Consider the following 16,429-nt stretch of genomic DNA (forward strand, 5'->3'; position numbering starts at 1 on the left):
CAGGATAACAGCCTTTTCTCCCTCCCCTGAGAGGCTCAAGAAGAGCTTCTACCCTCAGGCCACGAGGATCTTCTACTTAAACAGCTTCTGTTCTATTTAAACCCATTTTAATGAACAAATTGAAGGAATTGGCAGGATTACATTTCACTCTGTACCTTATATAATTACATGTGACAAATATACTTGATTGACTGATTGAAAACAAACTAAGTTTTGTGTAAGAACAACCTGACTGCATCCTAATTTTAATAGATATAGAAGGGTGATGGAAAAGGAAGGCAGAGCATTGTGTTGTGCATCCTGTTCCTTCATCTTCATTTCTGCTCCGGTCCTAAATTCTAGCCAAGACCGCTAAACTTATGAATGAAATCCTGGCAGTTCGACTGTAGTTAATATACACTCAAATTCTGCTGGAACCTCCCTCAAAACTGTGTCAATGTGTTTACATGCTTTCTACAGTCAGCTGATTTCTTAACTGACATATCAACAACAAACCTGAGGTCTCACTTATAAAACAGCGCGTAGGATCCAAACTACAAGTTTACGTGTGCACATGTGTCTGCATGAATGTATGTATTTTTCTCTTTATAAATCACAGTCCAAAATGTGCGCACATGGATTAGCCTCATATGCCGCCCTCTGCACGCCAACATTCAACCATAAATAGTCAATGCAAAAGCCTTTATGAATATTGATGTACATGTGTTCCTTTCTCCGAATCAATCAGTCTCTCCCTCTTGAGACGCCTGTCCAATCAGAGTCGAGAGTCCGTGCATCGGGCCCTCTAGCTCGTCACATGCTCTCTGGCAGCAGAAGAGGATGAACCGCCAGAACAACCATATACACATTCAATAAACATTCCTGTGGATGGTAAAGTCAGACATCTCTGGTTAAGTTCTTAATGGGCACCCTGCAGCAGGCCAGTAGTTAACCAGTTTTAAGTAGTTTTTGCACCGTGTGATGATGCAGGGGTTGTGGGGACACTGACTGACCACTGCACAGTGTAGTATTGATAGTGTGTATTTCTGCGGTGTTGGTAGTCAGCAAGCTCCTGTCAGACTCACTAGAAGCACATTTATGTCTCTTTGAGAGAGATTCTGTGTTGCAGCTGGGCTACAATCTCCTGATGTGTTTGGTGTCACACGTAGTTATAGCCTTGCTGTTTTATCACAGTTAAGGTAATGTTACTGCTCTGTACTGCAGCAGCCGCTACTGCAGTTGGGGTGGGGGTGGAGGTGGGGGGGGGGATCAATGGTACGAAATACGCTTTGGGTCTTCCCTATTACATTGCTGTCAGGGAGGGCAGGAAGATTCAGCTAACTGAAGCTAATTTTGAGCAGAAAAACATTTTGAAAACACAATATGCGTAAAAAACTCACTCTATTAACATCACATGCCAACAACAATCAATGTGATTTTGTGAACAGGGCAAAAAAAATAAATGGACTGTAAAGACAGTGGTCTGACCTGGCGCCCGCAGCTTGGCCTGGCTGGACGAACGGGCCAGAGGCAGGCTCTGGCGAAGCCGGTTCATCCGGTTAAAGCCGATGGGGATATCAGGCTCTGACATGGTCTCCAGATTTTCAGCTGACGCAAAGGATACCCTGCTGGCCTGGTCAGCAAGAGCCGGCTGTGTTGGGCTGAGTCGTGTCACACGTGGCGTGCGAGTCTGTGAGACACAAGATTAGAAGTTAGAGGGGAGAAAAACAAACAGGTAGAGGCACTGATAAAGAAAGAAAACAGACATTTATCTTTACTGTGATGACAATACAGTAATCAATGAGCTGGCACATAAAAAAAACATAGAACACATGAACAAAGGCAAAGAAAATGGCTTCAGGAAATCAATGAAAGAGACAAAACGACTAAAAAAGAAAGCTTTTGCACAGGGGCACAGACAAAATACACAGTTTACCTCAGACGAAGCAGCCTTTACCATCTTCCTTTACCAACAGAAGCTCAAGAAAAAGGAAGCTGAGTTCCGAGAATAAAATAAGAGCACTGCAGACAGAGCAGAGCAGCACAGCCCGCCAGGTTAAACAAAGCAACTCCAACCAACATCAGAGTCAAAATAAGCCCTGAATGTCCTCAGAATGTCCACCTGCATTAACACTGACGGAGACACAAAAACTATCGAACAATGGTTTAATTAAACTTTCAGAAGTGGAGAGTGGAGTGTGTAGAAGCGATGACAGAAAGTGGGCAAGCGGCAGCGGCTGCAGAGGGAAAACGTCTCTGAAGAAAGATAAAATAAACGGTTGTTATCCTGCAGCGTGGAGGAAGCGCAGTGGCCCGAGCAGACGACAACGAGCTGGTTTCAACTGTTCCGTAAATTGAGCAAACGCGAGCGCTGTGATGCTAATGACCACAATAAAGCCTCAATCTCAATCTCGACAGTCTCTGTCTCTGTAAATGCAGATTACCACTGATATTTCACCTGTCCAATTTGAACCGCTGGGGAGCCCAAATTGCGAAGGACCTCTCATTATAGCTCTAGCAGGAGCTGCTGCAACAGGTTAGCTTTTAATGAATCCTTACTGACAGACATTTTCCAGCCCAAAGAATACAGTAATGAGCTCCCACAGTGCTATGTGAAGCCAGCTCCGATTGCCTTATGCATCTGTGGTCTTTGCTTAGTCCTCACAAACGCTATATATCGCTGCCGTTTGATTTCTTGAGGCTACGACAAGCCGAGAGCATGCAGGCACGGCACTCAGCCATGCATGTGTACGCAAACATGTAGGAAACGCTAACGTTCACGTCAAAAGACAGATAAATATGAAGGATAAAACTGCACAGCAGACACACATGCATGCACGCATACAATCTGTCGCACTTACTTATCTCTCTCGGGGTTTTTTTTGCTCCTTCTACATTAATAGTTGTTTTGAAAACATACACATGCACCCACACACACACACACACATACACATCTCTCAATGCTCACAACAGCCTGAAAGATTATGTGTGCTGCCTCTCATATGTTTGGAGATTTATGCCTCGGAGCGCGCCTGTCAGCCAGAAGCCGCACACCTTCTGCCTTTCAACCGCGAAGAAGAAGAAGCGAGGACCGAGCTACTGAAGAGAAAAGGATGCAGAAACCAGGAATTAAAAGGTTTGTGTTTAGTGGACTGTGAAGAAAAGGAGGGAAAAAAAAGAGAGAGCAGACAGAGGGTTAGGAAGAGAGCAAAAAATATGCACAGGAGAAATGAAACATGGAGGAAGAGGAGATAAACAGGGCAGGACAGAGGAGAGCAACTCAAAGATGGATGAAGGAACAGATTCTCTAACTAGTTTCCATTTTCTCTCAGATCTGCTGCAGGATGTTAAAAGAGAGAGAGAGAGAGCGAGAGAGGAGGCAAAGTTGGCTGCACGCTTAACGAGACTATTTTATTTTCCACAGAAACGGTCAATAAACCTTCCCACAGAATCTCTCGGTGGACCTCCTTCGTCTCACACTCTCTCCAAGCGATCATTCAGAAGTCGGTCATTGCAGTTATCATATTATAAGAGACTTGGGTTGCAGGGAAATAGTCAATAAAAATCACCACGAGAACACTCGTACATTTAATTTATTTAATTCATAAATTTAATGGAATATAGTGTGAATATGTGATGACCGAAGTAAATGAAATTGATTTTGAGTAACGTCAAAGTCTCATGAAAGCTAGAAAATGTCAAAGAGGTTTGTATTGTTTGCATTGCATCCGTGTAAAAGTTCAGTAATGCTATATCTTCCCTACTCCATTCATCTTACCTTATTTGACTGATAGAAAAATGATTTCTGGCGTATAAACGTAGCATCAAACACTCAATAATCATCTTTAAGTCCTGAAGGAAAAGGTGCTGTCTGAATACTGAGAGATAACATCAGAGGGAGTTTTAATGAGAGCAGACTGTGGAAACCCTTCCACATTACGATGTCACTGTTGCTAATGAAGTGAGATGTTCTGGTTGTGGTAAATTCATCAGACGGTGTCCCGGAGGAGTCGATTATTTTATACAACAGCCTTGTTGTTATCGATGTGAGAACCCACCTCTAATCACGTCCAACACTACTGCTGTTGAAATTAGATATTTTATCTGTTGTAATCTGTGTTCTGCTCTTTATTGGATTCGGTAAGTTTACCTGAGTTAGATGGTTCGTCTTGTTGCTTGTCAAAGTTTTTCCGATAGCAATCATCCCAATTAATTAACGTTAGAAAGACATGAAGCTAATGATCTTTTTATTATTTATTTATGAAGGTGTGCTTGCTCTTCTCATGATTTTCAAAGTATTACTTCCTACGAATATACATCAATCTAATTTTCTGATGCTGTCTTTCCATATCATGTGGTATAAATACACTGTCTCTGAGGTAAAAAACAAAACACTATGCCAACACCTTCATTGGATTCTTTGTTTTTCAGCATATTTCTGTTATGATTTATGTGTGAGCGTCTGACCATCTTTATAAAGTTGACCTCATGTTATTACTTTGCAGCGCCAGCGGTCATTTCAGTGTAATTATTTAGATTTGAGGAACAGATTTAATGTGAGGGAGATCTTCCACACTTGATGCTCCTCTCACTATAGAATGGAAAGTAATTAGAAAATCAGTGAAAGTTGCAGGTGAAAGGTTGATCCATTTATATTACTTTGGGCTAATAAAAGCATTATAGGTCGGGTTATAGCGCTATGACATCAATGAGGTTTGGAGAAAGTGTCTCACAGACACACAGATGCTTAAAATCCCAGCATACTGCCAGTACTGTTCCCAGGAAACAGGAGCAGGTTTTGATGAGAAACCCGGATGATCTCAATCCCCAGTATTCAACCCCAATGTGGGGTTTGTGCTAACTAGCTCAACCCTGGAACACAAACTACAGAGGTGTTAGGTCAAACCATGATCTTTAGGTCGCATTTAGAGGCTAAAAATATAATTTCCATTGGTAAACAAGTATCCAGTGGGTGAGGATAGAGAGGGAGTCTCAGTGTTTTTGCGTGAGGGTGACTCACGCTGAGTCAGTATGATATCATGAATGTGGCCAAGATCCTTTTGCATGCTTCTCATTTTAAAATGAGTCAGTCAGCCGGAGAGCATTTAAAAAGTCAGCTACAGGATGAGTTTCTAACCAACCCATGAGAGGTAACGTTAATTAGCTACAGCTGATAAAATCTGTCAGCTAGAGTTGTCATTTTAGCAGGAAAAACCCAGGACCTGTTTTCTACAATATTCAAGTGATAAATCTAAATGTGACGCTAAAATGCAAAGCTTGACAGACGCAGGAAATTAATTAAAGGTAATTAAAGGGGACAGAACTTTATGATGTGACCATTAATATTATACTGTAAAGCAAACCTACAAATGTCTGGATTACTTTACATCAGTAGAGTCAAAATTAAGGCTTCAGCTAATTATTATTTTTGTTATTGATTAATCTGCAGTCGATAAAAACATCAGAAAACAGTGATAAATGCCCATAACAATTCCCTACAGCACCAGTCTAATGTTTATTCTGACCAAAATTGATCCATAAATATTAAATTTACTATCATGTCAGACCAAGAAAAGCAGCAAATTCTCACTTTTGAGAAGCAGTGACAAAGAAAAATGACAAGCAATTACTCAATTACAAAAATAGTAGCCAATTATTTATATTATTATATACACTAAACATTTCAGCTCCAGACAACATGTATTGTGCAGTCAACTTAGATGCATCATAACAACGTGTGACAACTCTCTAAAATAAGTACATATCCAACCATAAAGGAATCTCAGAGTCCAAAGTGACAAATTTCTATTCTTTTCAGTGCAAAGCATCACACCTGTGTTTGATTTTAATATCTCGAGGGAATGTGTGTGTCTACAGCACAAAGCACACTCATGCAGTCATCATACCAAATAATGGATGCCACAAAGGTCTCTGAAGTTGAACCAACTGCTACAAAGTGTGCATAAAACATCAGTTTCCTCTGCAATTGGGAAGTGCTGAGTAAATTCACTCTGGAAAATGTCTATTTATATTTTCTTGCATAAAAGCTTCAGTGAATTTCATGAGGGCTGAACAGTCATGAAAGACTGTGATAAAAAAATAAAAAATCTACATCCCATTGAATTCTGAGGCTTGAAATTGAATTGTAATCAGTGGACGGAAATGAAAAGAGGTGTATAATTGTATAAAATCTCTTGTTCCAGCTTTCAGTCTGATTGTTCAACAATAGAACTGAAAGTTTCCATTAATATAGAAAACATGCATGAGTCCATTTGGCATTATTACATTTTACTGCCAAAAAACATTTATTTTGTTTGTTGGGTTCATCATTGAGTGTGATTTCATGTTTTTATTTTAAAGGACAAGTTCACAATTTTTCAAGTGTGTCTTAAAACATCAGTCAGGTGTCCATATGAACAGTGAAAGAGGTTTTCCTCGCCGTAATCATTCCTCCTGTTCACACTGGCTATTAAAAGATCCTTTAAATGTGCTTTCAATTAGGGATGTGCAGAGAGCCCAGTATTTGTATTTGTATCTGTATTTGTTGAGGCAGCGAAATTATTTGTATTTGTATTTGAAGAAAAGTGGAAAGAGGTTCAAAAATCCTATTTTTGTTTTTATTACGCTTTTAATTTTAGAAAATTAAAGTGTTACAATAAGTGTTCATAAGTAAACTACCTTATGAAGGAGGTCCCCACACTGAGTCTTGAACTGGAGTCTCTCAGATCATAGACGACTGCGCTGACTACTGAGCTAAAACTTTACTCATCGCCTCATTGCAGACAGACCTCTACCTATCAAATATTTTTTAAAATATTTGTATGAAACAAATATTTGTAAAACGAATAATGTATTTGTATTCAGGCACACCCCTACTTTCAATGTAAGTGATGGAGGTCAAAATCCAAAGTGTTTCCACACAGTCATTTAAAAGTTGATAGGAAGCTTATATGAGGCTTCATCAGTCTGAGTTAATCATATCAAGTGGATATCTGACACATTTACAGTCTTTTTAGCATCAAATTCCCCCTTTGTGTTTCCTCGGACAGTGTTTCCCTGTTGAGCTGCAGTGGAAGTATAGTAACAAAAAGAGGGACTTTGGCACTAAAAAGACTGCAACGTTGAAAGATATCTACTTGATTTGACTCATTTGGACGCTGAAGCTTCATTTTAGCTTCAGATAAGCTTTTAAATACATTTTTTTGCACAGAAGGAGGACTGTGGATTTTGTCCCCCATCACTTCCATTGTAAGTGTATTATGAAGGGATCTTCTAATGGTCAGTATGAACAGGAGGAATGATTGCAGCAAGAAAAACATGTTTCAATGTTTATTTGGGCTCCTGACTCCCATCCTTTTATATATTTGAGTACATAAGCAGCGTCCTGTCTCACAAAATCATCACAACAGAGATGGTGTTGTACAGTAATTGCAATATTGTTTTGGTAAGACGTGAAAAGTGAAAAACGCATCCAATTTCTGTTTTTTCATTTCAACATCACAGACTGTAATTACAAGATTCAAACAGATAGCCAAGAATGCTTCTGCTGAGTGCGACACCGAATCAAATGCGGTTTTATTATGTACATGAAATTCGATATAATAATTCAAATGAGATTTTACTCAACTAGTCTTTTTTTTTTTTTTTAACCGTAACAATTAAACAGATGGCTGCATACATTAGCGGCCTCTTCCTAGAACAAACACAGAGAGCAGTTCAAATATCATCCAGTCTGGCAGAGCTGCTGCTGCACTGATGATAATCAGTGCAAACAACCTCAACAGCAACAACCTTGAGCCAACAAAGCATCACAATCCTTTTTTTAAACGGGAGACTGGAAAACACCTCGGTTCTAATTACATCATTATAAGTAGCTTCTAACATCTGGCAGATGTGTCATGACTGAGTGGCGGCTACTGGAGTACGGACACATTATGTGGAGAGGGTTGGATGAAGTGGAGGCACTAAAATGAGAGCATAACCACAGCCGTTCAACAAAAATAAAATTGACTTTTTTGACAATCCATTAAATTTACGCAGTCATTTATGAAGTAAAAGTGCCAAAAATGCTCTTATTCCAGCTTCTCAGATGTGATGATTTGCTGCTTTTCTCTGTTTTATATAATCTTAAATAAATGAATATCTTGAAGACATCAGATTTGGAGACATTGTGATGGGCGTTTTCACTATTTTCTGACATTGTACAGAATAAAAAGATTAATTAATTACACAAACAAATATTCAACAGATTAATACATAGTGAGAATAATCATAAACAATGTCACATGTAGCTAACGGATAAACCACCATGAAGTCAGACAAGGTGATATTATTATTAATATTGTTTAATAATATAAATAAATGATATAAATATCCTCTGGCTGAATCCATTAGAAAGTGGCAGTGAATTATGAACAGCTGATGCCTTTGAGGAGATTCTGCAGATTAATATTAAATATCATCTTCCATTATGTACAGCTGACCCTTACCTCTACTTCCTGGATCTTATTTAGAAGCATGAAAACAGCTTCATTTACTCTTTGGTTCCATTAGCTCCTCTGCTTGACACCGTGATATGAAACATCTTTAGAGGCGTGTTGCGTATTAATCCACAGCTCTCTCTATTGCTTTTTAAACTCAAACCTGCATCTTTCACATCTCTCTTTCAAATCTTCGACAGCAGACTCGTCCTTCGCTGAGTGTTATGACTCCACCTTTCAAGCACCGATTGGCTACTTCGACGCTGATTTCCCACCAGATAACACACAGGGTCTTGACTGATGAGGCAGCTGTGCGCAGCTGTATACGCCCCCCCACCATCCCCCCCTACACACACAGCTGCCACACCCCCCTGAACTGTGAGATTTCATGGGCATTATCACGACGAAACCGTGGCATTCCTTTCCAGTGAGACTTAAAATTGAGAGAGCATCTGTTTACAGACATATTTCGCTTATAAAATCCTGTGTTACATAATATGAATTGGCATCGACAAGGCAGCCGTCACTGAATGAGAAACGTCAACAGACAACAATAACCTGAGGGAGGAGAGGCAGGTGAGGGAGGTGAGGAGCACATGACACGTTCGCTCGGGAGCTGCCCGATATAGCCACAGTCTTGTTCCATTTCCCACTGAGCAGCTCCAGAGGAACAGCTGGGGGTTAATTGTCTTGAACAAGGGCACTTGTTTTAGAAAGAAAGGAGGGAACCCTCTTGTTCACTTTCCTGCCCAAACAGTCCCTGCTGAACTCGTGTCAGGCAGGGTTGGAGTATTTTGATAAGATGTCGTCTTACACTTGTGGGTCACTGTGCAATGATGGGTTTTGACCTTGATATCTCCAGGCAGTGTGTGTGACCTCTGTGACCTCCTGTTTTTTTGTTGTTGTTTTTTTACTGTATTTGTTTAAAGAAAAAACACAAAGAAAACCACCACAGACCATTAAAGCCAAGTCCACAGTGTAAATACAGCCTCCAGTGAAAGATAATTGTCTTTCACATGAAATCAAGTGGGAACTCTTCTTTCTATTATTGGTTTTCACCAAGTTCAACCTTATTAACGTGTAGTCTGCCAAGCAAACCTTGCAGTCTTGGCAGATGGCAGTGAAATGTCAATAAGTGATTCTGGGCACGTGCCTAAGCGCAGTGCCAGCCCGACTAGCCAGTCGGGGGACCACTGCAGCAGTCGTCCTCCTAAGCCTTTTAGTGGTGAAAAACACTCGGGCTATTCTCCCAGTCAGATTGGGGAATAGCGATTTTCCACCGTGCATCATATCAACAGCCAAACAGCACAAGGGCGACAAAAGCAGCTGTCTGAATGGGTTAGAGTTGAGCTAGCTCACTGGGACAAATATGGCGGGGGAAGTCTGGGGAAGCCGCTCTGTATAGAAAATGTCCTGGTCACAGTCTGGACGTGAGACACGTGAACCACAGATGAGCGCCTTGCAGAGCTTAAAGGCTCCCCGACGTGACACAAATCCTTTGTAAAACTAAAATAAAATAAAAAAGTAATAATAATCCTTTCTGAAAAAAGTTTTGTCATGGATATTTGCAGACGACTCTTTTCATCATCATCATCATCATCATCATCATCATCATCATCAACATCATCATCATCATCATCATCTTACCATACTGTCCAAGATAGCTGAGTAAAGAATCACATAATAACAGTTTTTACAGTACAGTTTGGAGAAAAGAGTTAATTGTAACATACATGCTCCCAAAATTGGAGCAAAAACATATTTTATCAACTGTAGAGCCCGACTGATATACACATATAATAAACTGTTGTTTTAGAGTTGGACTAGAGTCAGACTGATAAATATATAAAGATATATACATATATACACAACCCCTTGACAAATAACAAATTTTAGTGATTTTTTAATTGAAAAACTGTAAACACAGCCTCTCTAGGATATGAGGGAAAAAACAATATTTTCAACAAACATTAATGAATAGATACTTTTTATGTCATGTACTGAACAAAAAAAATAAATAAATAAAAACATCATTATGGCATGTGAAAAAATTTGGGCAGCCTACATAGTCGGTACTTAGTAACATCCCCTCTGGCAGATATCAGCTTATAAACACTTTCTGTTGCCAGCTAGAAGTCTTTCAGTTCTTGTATTTGGGATTTTCTCCCATTCCTCTTTTCAAGAGGCTTCTATTTCTGCAATAATATTGGGTCGACTTTAATGCACAGCTCTTTTAAGATCTACCCACAGATTTTCAATTATGCTAAAGTCAGGGGGGACTGTGAGGGCCATTCCAAAACCTTCGTCTCTTGAGGTAGTCCATGGTGAATTTTGAGGTATGTTTAGGATCATTATCCTGTTATAGAAGCCATCCTCTTTTCAGCTTCAGTTTTTTTTTTTTTTTTTACAAACGGTGTGGTGTTTGCTTCCAGAATTTGCTGGTATTTAGTGGAATCCATTCTTCCCTCCACCCGCGCAAAGTTTCCTGTGCCACTGACTGCAAAACAACCCCAAAGCATGATAGATCCACCTCCATGTTTAACAGTTGGCGAGGTGTTCTTATCATGAAATGCTGCTCCTTTTTTCTACAAACAACATACCTTTGCTGATTGTGGCCAAAGATTCTATTTTAACTTCATCAGTCCACAGCACTTGTTTCCAAAACCTGTCGGGCTTCTGTAGATGTTCTGTTGCAAACTTCTGCCGTTGGATTTTATGATGAGGATGCATGTAAGGTTTTCTTCTACTGACTCTTCGATGACGGTCTTGTTTGTGGGTACATCACTGCACACTGCACCCCCACTCCTGAGTCCTGCAGGTTTTTTACAGTCAAACAGGGGTTTTGATTTGCCTTTCTGACCAGAATACGAGCAGTTCTCTACGAGAGGTTTCTTGGTCTTCCAGATCTCATCTTGACCTCCACAGTTCCCCTAAACTGCCGTCTCTTAATTAAATTTCGTCCTGTGGAAACCGCAAGCTGACAACGCTTTGCTATCTTCTTGTACCCTTCCCCTGCATTGTGGGCCCTGCATTTCGGTAACTTTCATTTTCAGATTCTTATCTATTTAGAGGAACTCATGGTTGCTGAGTGTTCACACATGGTTTGAAGAGTCAGAGTATTTGTAAAGCTTTGAAAGTGGCACCGGCTGACATTTCCTAATGACAACTGTTGACATGCCTCAGGCCTAATGAGCTGATACATCTCTCCAGTTAAAAAATCACCAAAATATGTTATTTGTCAAGGGGTGCCCAAACTTTTGCATACAACTGTATTACAAACCAGGAAAATCAATCCTCTTAAGGCTGCAGCTAATGATTACTTTCATTCACAGCATCTTCTTGATTAATTAATTAACTGTTTAGTCCATAAAATGTAAGAAAATAGTGACGATGATGGTATGAGTTTGCTTGTTTTGTTGGATCAACACTTCCAGACTAAAGATATCACCTTAGTATATTTGAGGAGGAGACAATTACGTGTTTACATGTTATGTGAGTAGTGCTGTAACACCAGCTCCTACAGAGAGTGATGCATTATGGGTTATTTGTAGTCTTAATGTTGCTAGGCTAGCAGGTTTCTTCAAGTCTGTTTATAGTGAGTCTGTTAGAGTCAGTCAGCACTAAAAGTGTTTGGTTACCTCAGTTTAACCTGTAGGAGTTTCTGAAGGCTTGTTTATCGTGTTTTTCTGCCACTGAGGAAATAAATTCATAATGAGTGAGAATAATTCCGAAATGTTTCTCGACATCTTTACTGCAGAAACAAACTGCGGACTAATATGTCAAGGATTACTGCTGTCACAGGTGAAGAAGAGAACTTACATTGATGTACTTTTACAGGAGAAATTTTTCAATGATGGGGACCCACTTCTCCTTGGATAAATAGTATCTTAGTGTAATTTTCCCAACAGCTGAAAGTAGTCACTAACAAATGCATAGTTTCCTCTTGTTTGAGTAATGTCTGTTAAAAGCTACAGTGTCCAGCTGTTTTAGGAAATAACTGAGCCCTTTAAAACACGTCGTTTGAGCCGTACAGAAAGTACGGAGCTCATCTTATGGTCAGAGTCGTCTTATGTTCGAGCCAATAAATTAAGTTTATTATTACAAAAGACAAAGGAAAGCTGCAAATCCTCTTAATTGGAAAGCTGAAGCTACAAAATATTTGGCTTTTTTGCTTTAAAAAACTATTATACTCGTTCTAAATCTGCCACTGATCAATCATCTGTCTCATATTTCTAAGTCATCACACCTCTGTGTATTACATGTCAAGAAGACAAAGCTCTTATCCTGGCTATGATATAATATGTTAATGTGTAATGTAAAGCAGTACTGTGTATGATGGTATATTACATTATAAGGAGAGAGGATACCCCTTACAAACTACAACCCAGTGATACCCCCCTTTAATTAACCCTCTATCTGCTTTGTCACTATGGTTACATTAACAAACAAGAAAAAATCTCACAAGCAATAGGCTCCATTATAATGCCCTCGGAAATGAAGATGGCTGGTGAATAATTGGAAAACTGGAGGCAACTTCAATAGGATCCCCTTTCCCAAGTTTAAACCCACAGTATGGTACATTCATCCAAATTCAGCACTGAGGCGAAGAGCGAAGACAATAGACCGTGATTACTTTGGCCACTCCAGACAAAAAGACAAGAGCACAAGAGACGCAAAAATGGAGTATTAATATTTGTATAAGTGAGGCTGGGAGCAATGAAAAGGAGATAATTATGCAGCACTCGGCTCCATTGTGTTTTTGACACTGTCAGTGGCAACAGCAACAGCAGCAGGCTGGTGTATGAATCTATGTTCACCCCCATGGGCAAGCTCACAATCCCTTCTTTTTGTTTGGTTTGAGGATGTTGGGGAACATGCGAGAGGGAAATGTGTGTAAATATACACACACACACATTTCATCCATATTTACAGTTTCCATGACCACTGCATTGGAAGTCCATGTGTGCATGGAAATGCCTGCGTGCCTGTGTCTAACATAATTGTTTGCTAATCTATGATGTGTTTTTGCAATGTGGGTATCAGCCATGCCTGTGTGTGCATTTAGTGAGCTGGCAAACCAATGAAACATCAAAGCGGAGCAGCGGGGGGACTACGGTATTAAACACACACACACCCTCACACACATGAGCACAGCAGTGCACTGCTGCAGGGGTTTCTATTGCATCAGAAGAGGAGGCGAGACTCCCCGACTCCCTGAGAGGAAGGGGAGCGATAACCAATCCTGTACGAGCTGCAGACCAGCAACAAATGGGGTGAATTGAAAAAAAGCCAGCGAGTGTGTGTGTGTGTGTGTCACCAGCTAAACTGAGAAGGCACTGAGAAAATTGCTGCTACTGTATATCACGAAAAGGAACACATGACCTTTGTTACGTCTGGCTATGTTTGTTTTTTTTTTCTATCTGCTATACTCCGGTCTCTCTTGCAATTTCAGTGAGATTACCTGATAAAATAAAGGTTGTATATATAAATGCAAAAATATCTTGTGGAGGAATGTTGTTCATCCCTTCAATAGAGTTCCACAGACTTGGCGAGGAGTGCTGAAGCTGTTCTGGAGGCTGGACTGACTCCTTACTGAAACACATCATGTTGGTTTTTCCTTGAATTTGTCACCCATCTGTATATAGAAATGTCCCCTGCAAGTCAAAACCCAGGGCTTCATCCTGCTCTGCACGCTTCGTTTGCAATGGTTTTTTCTACCTTGCTGGTGAGCTGATGTCGGCTCGCATGCCCATAAACAGCAGTCTGTTTCGTAGCCTTTGTTGCTAATGTTTTTGTTTTGGTTGCCTTGTCCACTCTTGGATTTTGGCTCGAACTGGTACTGGATTAGAGAGGTTGACATTTCTAGTAAAGAACGAGAAAAAGTAGTGAAATCCTGCTACTAGTTTGTTTCAGGGTTTGTTGAAGTAGTTTCCCGAGGGGCAGCTTCCTGAAGCTGGCCAATCAGAACAGAGTGGGCTCATCAGGAGGGGGGCCTAAAAGAGACAGGAGCTAAACCGGCCTGTTTCAGATGGAGGCTGAACTGAGGGGCTGCATAAAGAACCAGTATAAGATAAATAAGGAGTTTTTAACTGTAAATCATGCAAAGATATTCTAGTTGACCCCCAGAATATAAATATGGACCTGGAAATGTGCAGAATATGTTCCCAGTATGAGTTAAAATTTAGTTTTTTAAACTGTAAATCATGCAAAGATATTAGAGAGTCCCAGATTAAAAATATAAACCTGTAAATCGTTAAAAAATCAGATGAAAAGACCAACGACAACAATATGTTAGTCCGTCTCTCAATACTTTATAACTTCTCTACTCTGTCTGTGACGCTCAGCTCAGAATTCATTTGTTCCTACTGAAAAAATAAAATAGTTGTCAAATATGTTGTTTAATTTTTTAAAAAGGGCTCAGTGATTTCCTACAGCAGCTTGTCACTGTAGTTTTTAGTGGGTGTTACTCAAACAAGAGGAAACTGGGACTATTTTCAGCTGTGGTATTAATACACGTTTAGGGTGCTAGCTTTACAGGTTAGCCAGCTCTGTAACTGTTTTATGAAAACCCACAGTATAAAAAGATTTATTAATTGATACTTTTTCATCCTTTTATGTATATTTAATGCTTTTAAATTTAACTGCATAGATTTTTTATTGGTGTAGCGTCATCTTACATTTTTACTTAGCTTACTTAGTCACTAGCCTGTTATTTGGATAGCTGTTAAAATGCTTAAATGTTTAAATTTGTAACCTTATTCAGCGAGATGCTTATATGTTATAAATAAACTACAGTCTATGTTCATGGTAATGAAGAAACATGTCACCCAGTGGAACAGTGTGACTCATTGATGTGTTTCTAATGGAGCTCTATGGCACAGAGGAATAAGATACATCACTGTATCCAATATATGTTAATATTTTAACATTTTAATAGTGCAAACTGTAAAATATCTATGAATCATGTTGTGTTTCATTTGATTCTACAGAAGCAGCACTTCTATTGTTCCGTTTCAGAGAATCCTTGGCAGTGTTTATATTCGCTGCATCAGCAATGAGCATGCAAGAATCCAGAATATCAAGTAATTTTATGGTTTAAGATGATGTAAGCTGCGGTAAGTGCTCAAGGTCTGCAGATGCACAACACTACAATCTTCCTCACGCTACAGTGAGGTAAGGGTCAGAAGGGTCTGTTCAATGAGCTTAATGTACTAAAGTCTAATGATGCAGTGTGGCAATTTGTTGCTCACAACTGAGCCTTGGTATTAGTTTGTTAAGCTGAGAGGGAAACACTGATATTACATTTTAGGTTGAAATCCACATTTTGCTTCTCTTAACTGAGCCAGTTGAAAATATTTAATTATTTTTTTTTATTTTTAAAGGATTGTTGAATACAGATTACATAAATTCTCACATACCTGTAGTGGTATTTAGCCACACAGATACTTTTGGTTTCATTTGCTCTGGTTTTGAATTATACATTTTCACAGGAACTACTTTCTAGCAAAGAAATAGTCCCCATGAAAATGGTTGACAGTTAGGACTGTGGATCCTCCAGAGTAACAAGTACATTGAAAATATGCATTTTCTCATCAGTTGGATGAACCGACTCCATAAACAAATTCACATGAGCTCAGATGCTCATTATACTCCGTATACCCATAAAACCACACAGACCAGCCATGACAAACAAACATACATTCCCCCCTGTAATTGGTAGGATTACATTCTCACTGGTAATAAACCACACAGCAGCTTGCCGGTTAATTGGTTCACACTCAAAATCTCTCACATGCCCAAATAACACAACTGAAGGAGTAAACACTCCTGACTTTACTAAATGTAGTCCAAACACACCTGGTGTGGACTCACTCAGCAAATTCTGTTTGCGTTACTATTTTCACATAAATAGATTCAAGCTCTGCAGTTTGGAAACTTGAAACCAGTCAGTAAAGCTAAAGCTGTAACCA

The 16,429-nt window shown here is 39.6% G+C and overlaps 1 protein-coding gene across 10 annotated transcripts in view; it reads right to left on the bottom strand.

Annotated features, from left to right (window-relative positions):
- Nucleotides 1-16,429, bottom strand: part of LOC122971463 (SRC kinase signaling inhibitor 1-like) — a 123,034-nt gene that overhangs the window by 37,903 nt on the left and 68,702 nt on the right. For all 10 annotated transcript variants that reach the window (XM_044338116.1, XM_044338115.1, XM_044338119.1 and 7 more), the window contains one exon: nucleotides 1,468-1,669. In XM_044338116.1, the coding sequence (XP_044194051.1) occupies nucleotides 1,468-1,669 (202 nt within the window). The remainder of the gene's footprint in view (nucleotides 1-1,467; nucleotides 1,670-16,429) is intronic.

The sequence above is a fragment of the Thunnus albacares genome, chromosome 20 (assembly GCF_914725855.1).
Source record: "Thunnus albacares chromosome 20, fThuAlb1.1, whole genome shotgun sequence".
Lineage (NCBI taxonomy): Eukaryota > Metazoa > Chordata > Actinopteri > Scombriformes > Scombridae > Thunnus > Thunnus albacares.